The sequence below is a fragment of the Camelus ferus genome, chromosome 32 (genome assembly GCF_009834535.1).
Source record: "Camelus ferus isolate YT-003-E chromosome 32, BCGSAC_Cfer_1.0, whole genome shotgun sequence".
Classification (NCBI taxonomy): domain Eukaryota; kingdom Metazoa; phylum Chordata; class Mammalia; order Artiodactyla; family Camelidae; genus Camelus; species Camelus ferus.
The window spans coordinates 18,249,422-18,264,858 of record NC_045727.1 but is presented as its reverse complement, the minus strand read 5'-3'; the positions used below and the strand labels follow the sequence as shown (position 1 = coordinate 18,264,858).

General features: G+C 41.2%; 1 protein-coding gene across 1 annotated transcript in view; it reads left to right on the top strand.

The window, feature by feature from the left end:
* The first annotated feature begins 4,008 nt into the window (after positions 1-4,008).
* Positions 4,009-15,437, top strand: part of SVOP (SV2 related protein) — a 60,627-nt gene continuing 49,198 nt past the window's right edge. Inside the window, exon 1 of the mRNA XM_006176152.3 lies at positions 4,009-4,289. Coding sequence (XP_006176214.1) covers positions 4,255-4,289 — 35 coding nt within the window. The 5' untranslated portion in view covers positions 4,009-4,254. The remainder of the gene's footprint in view (positions 4,290-15,437) is intronic.

Here is a 15,437-nt window from a genome sequence, read left to right as displayed (position 1 = left end):
CAGATTACCTGCTTTTCTGATTAAAGCACCTTTTCTTTCTATTGACACTTGCCTCTTGATTATTGGCTTTTAACTGGCGAGCAGTTGAACCTAAGTTTGGTCACATTAAGACATTCCTAAATAATCAATAGGTAAGAGAAGAATTGACATGAGAAGTTAAAAAAAAAATACTTTGAAAAAATGAAAATGAAAGCATAAATCACAAGTCACGATGGTGTCTTAAGAGAAGACCAGCCCGTCTTAGACGGCTACTCAGACACTTTGAATTGCTCCTGCTTGATAACCTCTCCCCTAGTTCTGGACAGATTTACTGTCTGCTGATTCACCTCAACCTCTTGCTTATTTCATATGCCTCTGGAAACACATCATCTCAGTGATCATGGTTTTATCAGGAGAGTTTCAGAGTTTGTTTTTGAGCCACCTGCACACGTGTTCTCTCTGCTCTCTCTACAGTCACAGATTTGACATCTTGTGTTTCATGGCAGAATGGGACATGTGACCAAGGGACTCTTTGCAGTTGCATGCCTTTACATATTTAAATAAGAACTTAACTGCCTAGCCAAGACTCCCCTTTCTGCTGGCTCCTGTGGCCAGGTCACAAGGTACTTAACACCTTCCAGCACAAAGCCAGGAACCTGGGAGTAACTCTGGGTGGAGGTGCCTTCCCACTAGCACGGCAGAGCAGGGATCTACCACCAAAACTTTGTCTTTCTTTTTCAGTTTTTCATTCAATTTCAGTTCCAAAGGGAAAAAAAAAAAAGACAAATCTCTTTTTGAATTTAAATCCATGGGCTTCCTTTTAAAAATTAAGTGTTATTTTTATAACTAGTAGAATATTGTCCTGATAAAAATAGGATTTAGAACATAGTTGATTGGAGAATACTTTTTATATTTGGTATTTCAGGCTAAGGGGCATCCTCTATTCCAGCCTCTATTTTAAAATGTTCACTTTTGTTTTAGGAATCTGGGGGTGGGGGAAATCATGATGCATTACTCCGATGTGAAATAAAACCCATCTGTTGCGGGGGAGAGTATAGTTTAGTGGTAGAGCGCATACTTAGCATGCATCACGTCTTGAGTTCAATCCCTAGAACCTCCCTTAAAATAAATAAACCTAATTACCTCCTCACCCCACCCCAAAAAAAAAACCCACCTGGCTTTTGGCATGCCCCCATTTCCCTGACAGATGGATAATGTACCTAGCTGGAAGCAACTGCCTTTATAATATTCCTATCTGTTCAAGGATGTCTCAAAAGATCAGAGGTATAAACAAACATGGGCCATGGTTTTTTTGCCTGATAATCTCAGTCAGATATAACTTTAGAAGTATGGGCCCCAGGCCAGCAACATAAGTCTCACCTGGGAACCTGTTAGAAACATAAACTTGCAGGTTTCACCCCTGACCTGTGGGTGGATCCCAGCTATGTATGCGTGAATAAGCCTTCTGGGGGATGCTGACCCACATTAAAAGATGAAAAACTCTGCTTTAGGAAACTATAACCCTATTTCTAAGAAAGAAAAGACAACACTATAGCAATTAATGAATTCCTTAGGATTTTTTTCAATGCCTATTACATACTAAGTACTGTTCTTCCAGTTTTCAGGGGGTATACCTCAATGAGTCTCCAGAGAGCAAGCAGGGAGTATAAATGGGCAAAGTTTGCTCTGGGTGGACTGCAACCTGGACACCTCTTTGAGGCTCCAGTTGCTAGTGGCCAGAGAGAAAGGCAGACCCATTGGAAGAATGTTGTCTCACCCTTTGCCCAAGAAGCTGATAATCCTATGTGAAATCTCTCTATTTAAATGTTGAAAAAATTGGAAGCCAATTTTAAATGTAATAAAAAAAAGAACTTTATTGAGATAGTCACATAGCATACAATTCACCCTTTCTAAGTGTACAATTTATTGTGTTTTAGTATAGTCACAAAATTGTGACAGTATCAGCATACCTAATTTTAGAACATTTTTGTCCCCCCCCAAAAGAAATCTCACATGCGTTTGCAGTCAATCCCTATTCCCTGCTCCCCACTCTCAGTCCTAGGCAATGACTAATCAACTTTCTGTCTCCATAGATTTGCCTATTCTGGATATTTTACATAAATGAAATTATATAATATGTGGCTCTCTGTGTGCAGATGGTTTCATTTAGCACTGTTTTTAAGGTTCAGTCATGTGACAGCAGAAATCAGTACTTCATTCCTTTTTATGGCTGAATAATATTCCACTGTATGGATAGGCCACATTTTGTTTACCCACTCATCAGTTGATGGACATTTGGATTGTTTCCACTTTTTGCTATAATGAACAAGGATGCAATGAGTATTCATGTACAAATTTTCATGTGTGTGTTTTCATTACTCTTGAATATACACTTAGGAGTGGAATTGCTGGCTCACGCAGTAACTCTGTGTAAATTTTTGAGGAACTGCTGAACTGTTTTCAGCAGCAGCCGCATCACTTTACAGTCCCACCAGCAGTGTATGAGGGTTCCAATTTCTCCATATCCTCACCAACACTATTGTCTGTCTTTTTGAGTCTAGCCATTCTGGTGGGTGTGAAGTGGTATCTCATTGTGGTTTCGATTTGCATTTCCCTAATGACTAGTAACATTATGCATCTTTTCAATTGCATATTGGCTATTTATATAACTTTTTTGAAGAAATGCCTACTCATATCATTTGCCCATTTTTTAAACTGGGTTATTTGTCTTTTTATCATTGAGTTGTAAGAGTCCTTTACATATTTTGAATGTAAGTCTCTTATTCGTTATATGATTTTCAAATACTTTCTCTCATTCCGTGGGTTGTATTTTCACTTTCTTGATGGTATCATTTGCAGCATAAAAGCTTTTAACTTTGATATAGTCCAATGTATCTTTTTTTGTTGTTGTTGTTACTTCTGCTTTTCATGTTGTGTCTACAAAACCATTGCCTAACTTAAGGTCATGAAGAATTACTCCTATGAGTCTTATGCTTTTATCTAAGAGTTTTATAGTTTTAAATCTTGCACTTCAAAGTATTCTTGTAAACCTTTAGGCTACTCAAAACCCTCAGGCATCTTTATGTTGGATCTGGCTTGTGGTTGTAGAGTAACCGACTGTCAAAGTTTGCTTGGGACTCAGCACTGTCTAGGACATGGAACTTTCAGCATTAAAACTCAAGTCGGATACTTTACCAATAGACCTCCAACTTGCCAACTCTGATATAAATCATAATCCGTACTGTCCATGGCTTAAAATAGATAGTGAATCTCCTCATTTGAATGAAAGATGTTTGTTTTCAGTTTAATGAGCATTTATGAGTGCCCACAATGCAAAGCCCCAGGGTTGAGTGTAGTGGGGAATATTAAGTTCCAATTTCAGTGTCCATAAATAAAGTTTTATTGTTTCAGGCCCTTGGGGGCACATAAGCAAACCTTTATGGAGCTTAAGTTCTAAAGAGGAGCAGACATTCTAGTGGAAGGGGAATGGGGGAGTCATTGAGCTAGATGAAGAGGATTTTGAAGGAAGGGATTTGATTTTGTTAATCTTTGATTCCCCAGGACTGCAGAAATCACTCAACAACGCTTGTTGAATGAGTGAATGAATGATTTTGGCTTTCTCCTACTCAACGTATAGTTTTTTTCTTGATTCATTTCACAAGAGACCTTTAGCTCTGTGATGACAGCGTCATGTCTAACTTGTTCTCTGTCATATTCCCATTGCCTATTACAGTGCCTGGCACACAGTAGGTGCACAATAAACAATGTTTCAATGCATGAATACATTTAAATTTTTTCATTTCCTGCGTTTATAACAACAGCCTGGGTTTCAAGAATATTATGCTCGTAAGAACCTTAATGAATCCCTACAAATAAACATTTAGAGAGGCGTCGTCAACCAAAAGAGTGCTCACTGGTACCTGCAGAGCCATTTCCCAGGCTGGTGTGCCCTATAGGCACCCCAGTAAAACACCACCGGCCACAGAGAGCCTATAAATTCCTCTAACCAGAAGGGCTCTCCCCGCCCCCTCTCCCCGCGCAGCTTGCTCTGCCCTCCGCCTCCTCTTCTCCGCCCACTCTCGCCGCGGTCTCCTGGCGGCGGCGGCTTTGTCTCGTGGGCTGGTCCCTGGCGGCTCCCTCCCCCGAACAGCTGCCACCGAGGGAGGAAGCGGCGCGGGAGCTGTCCAGCACCCCGGTGCTGAAACCCCGAGCGCTCGTCATCCACCACCACCATGTAAGGGCCATGAAAAGGGCTCGTCCTGGCGCAGCGCGGACATGGAGGAGGACTTATTCCAGCTAAGGCAGCTGCCGTGAGTATCCTGGGGGCGAATGAGAGGCAGACAGGCGTTCCTTTAAAAAAATGAAAACCTGCAGGGGGGCATCTCTGCATGACTTCTTAAATTTAAAGAGAACTGTTTCAGAGAAGAGAATTAGGCCTGGAGGAGACAAGCCATTTTCCTACCCCACCAGCTCTGCCTCTGTATCTCTGACTCAGTTCGATTTTTCAGATCCGTCAGAATCTTATGGGGACATACCCGTGTTATGTTTTCTCTTTGAATTGCTCTCAATCCTAAAGGGATTTCGAGGTCTGTGTTTTAAGAAAGCGTTAGCTGCTGTTTTGAAATGTGGACTGAATTGATGGGTCCATGCAATGACATCGGTCCTTTCCAGTCCTTCTCCTATGCTGTGAAATCCCTAATTTTTTTTTTTTCTGCAAGGTCTTTTAGAACAGAATGATACTGATACTGCAAACTGGTTTCTAAAAAGCTGGGATTCCTTCCTAGAGAGGAGGCTTGGGCAAAGTCTTGTTTACGAAGTGTGTGAATGGAGAACTGTGCATCATCGCTGAAACCTCTTGCCTTCTTCTGAATGAAAGGCTATTGTAACAGCTAGCTAGAGTGAGACTCACTGTCAACCGCTATCCTTGGGAACTCAGGAATACACTTCTTAGAGGACTGGAATTTTTCAGGGATGTCAAATGTGCTCTGAAAATCTTGCGAGAATGCAATCAAGCAATGGAAAGGACAGGGGCCTTGTAGAGGAGCTTACACATTTCTCCCACCACAAGCTGATAGTGATTTTGTTAAGCAAATTCCAAGAATTGAGATGGGACATTAAAAAGAACATTAATGGGGATTTTTTGTTCTAATTTTTAGAAGCACTAGCCATTTGGATGGTAAAAGTAGACACCATTTGGAATTTTTGGAAAGGATACATTATTGTTAGAATGTGTGTATTTTCTTGACTTAATTTTTTTTTCTCTCTAAGCCACTGAGGCATTTTCCCTAGTGACTTTTAGTGTGACTGATACAGCTCTCTGAGGCTCTGAGTACTGAAGGATATTGTAATGTTTACTTCTCAATCAGTGTAAAATTAATTTTCATTAAAATGTTTAATTAATTAAATGTTTACTTTTAAGCTTTTATTAATTGATCAACAAATAGCATATCTTATGTAATACAGCATGTATTCTCACAAATGCTGAAGAATGATCAGCTATGCTATCTAGAGTTTGATCTATGACTACATAAAAATGTACAAATCTGAGTGCAAATCTCCCAAGGAAAACATACCACTTTCATTGAAAATAAATACCACATTCAAAAACCAACCTATTATCTCAAAATAAAAAATAACTCAGAAACTAAAATATGAAATATGAGACTCAGTACAAGAATGCAACACATTTTGGAACTGAAACTGAGATAAATTTTCAAATGATGTCAGAGCATGTAAACTTGGCAAATTATTCAAAGATTCATGTATACTTAATCTACATGAATATAGTGACAATTCTTTCCTTAATTAAAAGAGAGTAAGACTATTAAGAGGTTTTTACTTAAGTTTTTAAATTAATTTAGTTTTTATACAAGTCTATAATATATACATAGGGTAAATAAATTTCAAAAGGAAGCACAAGAATAAAAGTAAGTCTCCCTTCCCAAACCCCAGTGTAAATTTCTTGATTATTTTTTCTGATATTTTATACACATAAATAAATATAGTATCTATTACAGAGGACAAATTGTGTACTGGTTAAGAGCACTGGCTCTTGAGTAAGACAGACTTGGGTTCAAATCCTGATTCTGCTGCTTCCTGGCTGTGTTACTTTGAGCAAGTGACTTAACCTTTTTGAGACTCAGTTTCCCCAGCCATAAAATAGGAATCATAATAATATTTGATTCATAGGGTTACTGGGGAGATCAAATGAGACAACATATGCTAAATGCCTGGCAGATACAAAGAACTCAACATACGTTAACTATTATTCTTATTTCATCTGAAAAATAATTTATGAAAACAAAATATGTATGCTCCTCATGCTGGATGCCTCAAAAAATGTAGTCTCCAAAAGCCAAATTACATTTGAAGGATGTCAAAATTAACCATGAAACGTGCTGACCTCAATTTATTAAAAACAGTAAAATAAAATCAACAGCTGTGTGACTCTGAGTGGGTTACAAATCACGACTTGGGTATTTTTTAAGCCATGCTTTGTATGTATATTATTCAGAGATTGCTGGCAGCAGATTTCCTGAGAGCAATATGTTTTTTTTTAAAAAAAATCAGTGTGCCTTGCAGAGGATTGACAAAAGTGGACTTTGAAACAGGCTCAGTCCTGTGGGAAGCCAAGTGTTAATAGGTTATAAGCCACTAAGTAGTTTACAGGGTCAGGGGAGGGGGAAAGGAATGAGAGTGTCTAAGAAAATAGTCCTTTCTTGCATTTGGGGGCACCTTCACGCACCTCTAAGATGGATCATTTGAGACTACAGACAACCTCTGCCTTTCACCTGCTGTCCGCTCAGGCACAGCACCATACACAGGAGATTCAGGAGGCTGGGATTTTGTATCTAGTCTTGCCCTATTGTGTGACCTCGTGCAAGTCAGACTTTTCTGGGTTTCTCTTTTCTAGGATGATTTTTTGAAAGCAAGTTTTGCAGACTGCATTGACTGACTGATTCATTCATTCATTCAGCCATTTTCCCGGGCCCCATCCTAGGTAAAAGGGATTCTACAAAAATGAGATACATGGTCTTTGCCCTCAAGGAGCTCACAGTCTAAAGCTTCAATGGCCAGTACAGTGGTCACTGGTCACGTGTGGCTATTTAAATTTAAACTTGAACTATGTGATTTATGTATGAAATAATTTCTATAGTATAATATACAGTATGAAATATGACTTATAAATAAAATAGGTAATAATTGAAAAATCAGTTCCTTAGTTAACACTAGCTACATTTCAAGTGCTCAGTAGCTGTATGTGGTTAGTGGCTGCTGTACTGGTCAGCATAGGTCCAAAACATTCCCACAACTGCAGAAGGTTCTATTGGACAGCACTGGTCTGATGGGAGAGGTGGACATTGAACACATTATTGCACAGTAATTATGAGAATTGAATAAGGGCCACAAAGGACAAGCGCAGGGTGTGACAAGACTAGTTCTAGATGGGGAGGGGACGACCAGAGAAGGCTTCCTTGAAGAAGTGACGTTGGAGCTGAACCCCCAGACATGCGTAGGAGCCAGCCAGGAAGAGAGATAGGCTGGAGCCTTTTAAACAAAGGGACTTATGCGGGGGGAAAAGCTCAAAATCAGGCCAGTGGAGCATAAGGGGTAAGTGGCTTGAGGGAAGGATGCAGAGGATGGCAGGGACTAGGTCAAACAGGACCCTGTAGTACGTAGACGAGAAATGGAAATCTCATCCTGTGTTTCCTCAGTCTACTCTGTCTCCTTTCTTACAAACTCTGTCTTTCAAGATTGAGTTTAAGTCCATCACCTCAATGAATCTTTTGACTTCTCCTGGGCTTAATCGGCAGCAGAGGTAAAAATGCGGGCTCTGAGTCAGGCAGATCTGGGTCCAATCTCCGGCTCTGCCATTTGCTACCTGGGTGGCCTTCGACCAGTGACTTCATCTCTCCAAGGTCGGAGGTTCATCTGTAAAGTCGGGATAATGGCAGAATCTGCACGGCAGGGCTGTTGTGAGGATCAGGGAGGTCATCACGGGGAAGCTCTCAGCACAGTGTCTGGCTCCACTTAAGGGCGCAATGAATGGTGCTGGTGTTATTGTCTTCCTCCACTTTGGACTTGTTTCCCTTGTCCTCCAACTTGTTCAGGCAGCAAAGCACCCAGAAGCCACAGTGTCCTTTTCTGAATCCTAATGGAAGCGCGTGTCCAGACTTGAACTCTTGATCCTTCCTCCTCCCTGCTCCTCCTTCAGCCTCACCTATCCCAGCTGATGGTACCTGCACCCGTCCCATTTGGGCCAAAAACTTTGGAGTCAGCTTCGACTCCTCTTTCCCTCATATTCCACTTCAATCCATCAGGAAATCCTTCTGGTCCTGTCTTTAAGTTGCATCCAGACTCCAACCACTTCTCTCCACTTCTGCTCCCATTCCTTGGTTCAGTTCCTCATCATCACTCACCTGAGTTGACTGCAGTGGTCATCTTGCTGGTCTCCGTGATCCCACTCTTGTCTCTCTGCAGCCCCTTCTCAACACAGCAGCCAGAGGGAGTCTTTAGAAGTCAGATCACATCCCTCCTCTGTTCAAACCCCTCCCAGGGCTCCCATCTCACATCATCTCTTCCACCCACTCATGCTGAGGCAGCCATTCTAGCCTCTTGTTGTCCCTCAAAACACGCCCGGTAGGCTTCTGCCTTGGGACCCACTGTTCCCTCTGCCTATAAAGCTCTTCCCCAAGGTATCTGTTTCACCTTTGTCAAGTCTCAAATGCCATCATCTACCAAAGCATACCTTGATCATCTCCTTAGAATTCCAGTCCTCTCTCACAGCCATTAGCCATAAATTAAAATAAAAGCTATTGGTGAGGATGTGAAGAAATTAGAATTTTTGTTTTTGTTTTTTTGGGGGGGGGTGGGAATTAGGTTTATTTGTTTATTTATTTTTAGAAGAGGTACTGGGGACTGAACCCAGGACCTCGTGCATGCTAAGCACACACTCTATCACTGAGCTGTACCCTCCCCCTGAGAAATTAGAATTCTTATACACTGTTAGGGAAAATGCAAATTGGTGCAGCTTCCATGGAAAACAGTATGGCAGTTCTTCAAAAAATTAAAAATAGGATTGCCATATGATCCAGCATTTCCACTTCTGGGTGTATATCCACAAAAGAATAGAAAGCAGAGTCCTGGAGAGATATTTGTCCACCCACGTTCATAGCAGCATTATTTGCAATAGCCAAAAGGTAGAAGCCATCCAAGGGTCCCTCGCTGAGTGAGTGGATAAAGAAAATGTGGTTGATCCATACAATGGGATATTATTTAGCCTTAAAAAGGAAGGAAATCCTGACACATGCTACAACTTAGATTAACCTCGAGGACGTTATGCTAAGTGAAATAAGCCAGTCACCAAAGGACAACTCCTATATGATTCCATTTATATCAGGTTCCTAAAGTAGTTAAATTCATAGAGAGAGAAAACAGAATGACAGTTGCCAGGGACTGGGGGAGGGGGGTATGGGGATCTGTGTACACATCTGGGTGCAGAGTTTCAGTTCTGCAAGATGGAAAGTGTTCTGTGGATGGATAGTGGTGAGGGTTGCCCAACACTGTGAATGTACTTAATGCCACTGAACTTGGACTCTTAAAAATGGTTAAAATGGTTAAGCTTTATCTTACATGAAAAAAAAAAGGAAAAAAATTATCTTATGTGTATTTTTCCACAATTGAAAAAAATTGCAGCCCTCTTTTCCTTTTTTTCATACACTTAACCACCTTCCAACATACCGTGTAATTTATTTATTTATTTATTGTTTTTAATGTTTATTTGTTTTTCTTTTTTTTTAAATGGAGGTACTGGGGATTGAACCCAGGACCTCTTGCATGCTAAGCACACACTCTACAACTGAGCTATACCCTCCCTGCCACTTATTTATTGTTGAGTATCTATCTTCAAGTACTAGTATGGAAGCTTCACGTGGCAGGGGTCTGATGTATCCCAGGGAAGTCTATCCTTCCTCCAATCATTCTTTATCTACTGTCCCACCGTATTTATTTCCGTCTCAGGATTCATTCATTTGCAAATGTATATTGATCTCTTTGATTACTTAGATATTAAACGTCTTCCCAACCAGGGCATCCACTTCAGAAGGGCAAGTGTGTTTTGTCCCCCTTTGTATCCCAACCCTCAGCACATCGTCAACACTCAATAAACACTTACTGAAATACTGAAGGATGGTGCCAGGCTCTTTGAGATGCTCTGTCTATTGACTCCTTTCATCTCCATGGCAACCCCGTGAAGTAGAAATTACCATCTCCATTCAGTCAGCAGGAAACTGAGACCCAGTGAGGCAAAGTAACCTAACCTCATAGCTACTAAATAATGTGGGCAGGGGATCCAAACCCCAATCAGTCTGTTTGCAGAGTTGAGCTCTTCTTTCTATGACCTCTCTTCATGCAGGACATTAAATACTCCCCAGTGGTAATCACAGTTAGGTATAAGCTTCCTTTTCAGTCTGATAGATACATGAACTTAGGGAATATAGGTCCAGAAGCTCAGATGAGAAGAGAAAAAAAATATATTCCTTATCTAAAATACCCTCATCAAGTCTCAGACCCTCATTTAGGTACCGAGTTGAATTACATGATGGTACAAGCAAGATCTTTAAGTTGACAGCTATTTCCTCAAGCTCTTCTCTTCCTTCAATAGCAAAATTATTTAAAATAAATGTTCCCTGCTATTTTGGTAAATTATATGCTATCTTTACACACAACAAATGCCAAGAAATTGAGAGCCAGCCCATTCTGAAACCCTCATCTATTTAACATATGCCACTGCTACTTTTCTTTTTCTTTCATATTACATCTTTTTTCCTTGGGAAATCTTGGCTCGTGTAGTTGGTAACTGTTTTTAGGAACCCAACTGATTCAAAATGCAGTCTGGTTATCTGAGTGTAATTTAATGTCAGAGGTCTCTCTTTATGTCGGTCTTAAAACAAGTTTTAATAAACAAGGAGCCCTGGCTTCTAGTGGATTGCCGGGGAAGGAATATGAACAGATCCTGGTTTAAAACTCCGGGGAGCTAAGCCATTTTCTCAAAAGTCGAATTTCACAAAGGTCAGTATACTCCACGCTCAAGGCAGAAAGGTGACTTGAACGAGGCTGGACTGGAGGGAAGTCAATATTTACTCAACGCCTGGCACTTTCCCGTTCATTAAGCTCAGTTAATCTTCTCAGTGATCGTGCAAGCCTGTTGTCATCCCGTTTCACAGATGAAAGTGTCTGTAATGTGCTTAGCACACGTTAATGATCAACAAGAGCTCTGTAAATAGTCATTATTGTAATTTATATTTATTCGTTGAGTAATAGATGGGCAGGTTAAAAAAATTCAAATATTATGAAATGAAAAAAAAATTTTAATGTCTTTCCCTCAAAACTTCCTGTTCCCATCCTGTCCTTCCCAGAAGCAACCAATCTTAGGCATTTTAGGTATCTGAATATTATTCGATTGTATGGATAGACTATAATTTGCTTATCCATTCATCCACTGATGGACACTTAAGTTGTTTCCATCTTTGGCTATCGTGATACAGGTGAACATAAATAAAAATTTTTGTAACGTTTTCTTTAGTGCGTGTGCCGTGCATCCATTTAGTGACGATCCATTTCGCCCAATGATGGTTTCTAGTTTTGCATTATCGCAGCAAAGCTGCAACATGCATGCTAGAACCAGAAGAGAATACCGCAGAAGGGCTGAGAGTGGGGACACTGAAGTCAGATGGCTTTGCCAAGGCCCAGCTTGGACACCTACTGTGTGACCTTGGACAAGCTCCCAGCCCCTCTGTGCTTGAATGTCCTCATCTGTAAAATGGGACTAAGGAAAATGAATAAGAGAATTGATGCAAAATGCAAACACTGGGCTGGATGCATGGGGAGTTGATAATCAATATCCTCCCTCACTGGGAGGGTGGATCATTAACTACCATGTCTGTAACTTCTGGATATATATTCCCCAAGTTCATGTATCTATCAGACTGAAAAGGAAGCTTATACCTAACTGTGATTATCACTGGGGATCATTTAATGTCCTGCACGTTGAATTCCCAGCACAACAATTCTGGGTAGGAACACAGGGCTCTTAAAATTCTGAAAGCTGTCACAGATTACCTTTTCCAAAGGTTGCGGTGGTCGCTGTTAATCACAGAAGGAAGTACAGAGCCCCGGATGGTCCTGGAGGAGAGGATGTGTTGAAAGGGAGGGTATGAGGCCATGTAGCCATTTCCTTCTGCGATGTGACCCTCAGAGTAAAGGGCGAGCCATCGACCTTCCCTTCACCCTGGAGAGGAATTGATAATGCACGTAAATGTTCATGTCCTTCCTTCGCCTAATAATTCTCTATATTTTTATCTTCTGCGAACACCTTGGGGGACTCTATGTTTTTGACTTTGGGGTTGCTTCTTGGGGCCAGGGAGTCCTCCTCCTTTGTTGTTCCCTCCCTGGAACCCACTTCACTCTGCCCCTTGGTGGGTTACAGAGGTGAAATGTCACATCCCGGCTACCCTCTCACTGTACCCAGTCTATTTGCAGCATTTCTCACAATGTGCCAGATGTCTATGCAGTGATATGTGTGTCCACATGTATTATATGTATCAACATTTCTTTATATTTATAAATATCATATATAAATTAATAAATAATAAAATATATAATTGTTTACATATCTAAATATATATTTATACATAACTTTATGTAAATATACTTATATATTTATGTGATTATATACAATTATATATAAATAAATATATAATTATGTATATGTGGATATATACATACAATTTTTCAATTGAGGTGTAGTTTATATACAATATTATATAAGTTTCAGGTGTACAACACTGTGATTCACAATTTTTAAAGCTTACACTGCACTTATAGTTATTACAAAATATTAGCTATATTCCTTGTGCTGTACAATATACCCTTGTTGCTCATTTATTTTATATCTTGTGGTTTATAGGTCTTTTTAAAAAATATTTAATGCCTTTTTTTTTTTTGGTGGAGGGGAGGTAATTAGGTTTATTTATTTATTATTTTTAGAAGAGGTACTGGGGATTGAACCTGGGACCTTGTGCACGCTAAGCATGTGCTCCACCACCCACTTAAGCTATACCTTCCCCCGCTGTATAGCTCTTAATCCTATACCCCGATTTTGCCCCTCCCCCGTTTCCCCTCCCCACTGGTAGCCAGTGGTTTGCTTTGTCTGTCAGTGAGTCTATTTCTTTTTTGTTATATTCACTAGTTTGTTTCATTTTTTAGATTCCCCATGTAAGTGATAACATACAGTATTTATCTTTCTCTGTCTGACTTACTTCACTGAGAAGTACCATCCATGGCAGTGTTCAGGGTTGAGGGTTTTGGTGGTTTTTTGGGGGGAGAGGGATGGCAAAATACACATAACATAAAAGTTACCATTTTAACCATTTTTAAGAGTACAGCTTTACAGCATTAAGTACATTCACCTTGTTGTGCAACCATCATCACCATCCAGCTCCCGAACTTTCTCATCTTCCCAAACTGAAACTCTGTACCTAGTAAACACTGAAGTCCTTATTCCTTCCTCTCCCAGCCCCTAGTAACCACCATTCTACTTCCCGTCTCTATAAATCTGACTCATGCAGTATTTGTCTTTTGGTGACTGCCATATTTCACTTAGCATTGCATCTTCAAGGCTCTTCCATATTATAGCATGTGTCAGAATTTCCTTCCCCTCCTTTTAAAAAAAATTTTTTTAATTGAAATATAGTCAGTTGACAGTGTTATGTTAATTTCTGGTGTCCAGCATAATGCTTCAGTCATACATATACATGCATATATTCCTTTTCATATTCTTTTTCATTATAGGTTACTACAAGGTACTGAATACGTTCCCCACCTTCCCTTCCTTTTTGAAGTTGGATGATATTCCATTGTATGTTTAGACCACATTTTGCTTATTGATGGACACTGGGGTTGTTTTCAGCTTTGCGCTACCGTGAATCGTGCTGCTGTGAACATGGGTGCACATTCACAATGTTGTACCAGCCTCACCTCTATCTAGTTCCAGAACATTTTACATCACCCTGAAAGGAAATTCTGGTCCCCTTAGGCAGTCAATCCCCGTTCCTCTTTCCCCAGCCCCTGGCAAACACTCATCTGCTTTCCGTCTCTATGAAGTTGCTTCCCATAGATGGAATCATACACATGTGACTCTCTGTGTCTGGCTCCTTTCACTCAGCATCATGTTTCAAGGTTCGTCTGTGCTGTAGCTTGTGACAGTGATTTGAGGACTTTTCACAGTGGTTGTGCTACAGACCGCTGGTACCAGCTCTAGAGAGAGCAGGTTGATTGGTAAATAGTCAGTCTCAGAGCCTGTTATTTAACCATTGAGAGATTAAAATTGGTCGTGGTGGGAGTATTTACCCACCGGATACTGGCAAATGTTACGTGTCAGCATGGGGGGTTTGTGTGAGATTCAGTTTGTAGGCATGTTGCTGGCTTTAGAGCAGCCTCTTAATCTCCACGAACATCTCCCCAAAGCTACCCCCAGGAAATACACACTCTGGATAACAAATGGTGCTTGCGTGCATGCTGGGCAAGTGTTGATTAAACGAAGCTCCAGATTCCCACTGTTCCCCAGGTTTCCAAGCCTAAAGCAGTCTGTCTCCCAGCTTTTGCTCCCCAGTGACATCTGCCTTCCACCTGCAAGGGATGCCCCAGCTCTGGACTGCAGGGGCGTTTGCCTGAGTCCTGTGTCACAGGGGGTCTGGGCTACTAGGGGGGAGGTGGGTAAGCTGCAGGCAACCAGCAGAGTCGGGGGCCCTGTCCCCCAGCATGACGGCTTCGTGATGAGGGATGGGGAAGGCAGGGACAGCAGAGTCTTTCTACTGCCTCTGACGCACTAAATCAGTCCCCGGATCAGCAAGAGCAGCAGCACCTGGGAACGTGTTAGAAATGCAAAATCTCAGTCTCTGATGGAGATGGAGGCCTTCTGAATCAGACCCCCTTGGAATGGGGCCCAGACTTCTGTGTTGTCCCAGCCCCTCATGGGTTTTGAGGCTCCATCCAGTTCAAGAACCCCTGCACAAACCTGCAGAGCTGTCTGCCAGGCTGGAACCGAGCTACGTCTTTTGATGCCTGCTCCAGATCACATCATTATCCGCTCTTTGGCAAACCCACCCATACAGGACAGCTGAGTTTGGGCTTCATTCATTCCCCAGACACACATGAATGCTCGGGAGAGGCACTGATGCTCAGTGATTGGGACCCAGGACTCTAATACCAGAGACAACCAGGCTGAAGCCTCAGTTCTTTCAAGCTGTGTCCATCAGCAGATGAATGGATAAATAAAATGTGGTCTATCCATACAGTGGGATATTATTCAGCCTTTAAAAAAGAAGGAAATACTGACACATGCTACAACATGACTGAACCTTGAGGACATGACGCTAAGTGAAATAAGCCAATCACAA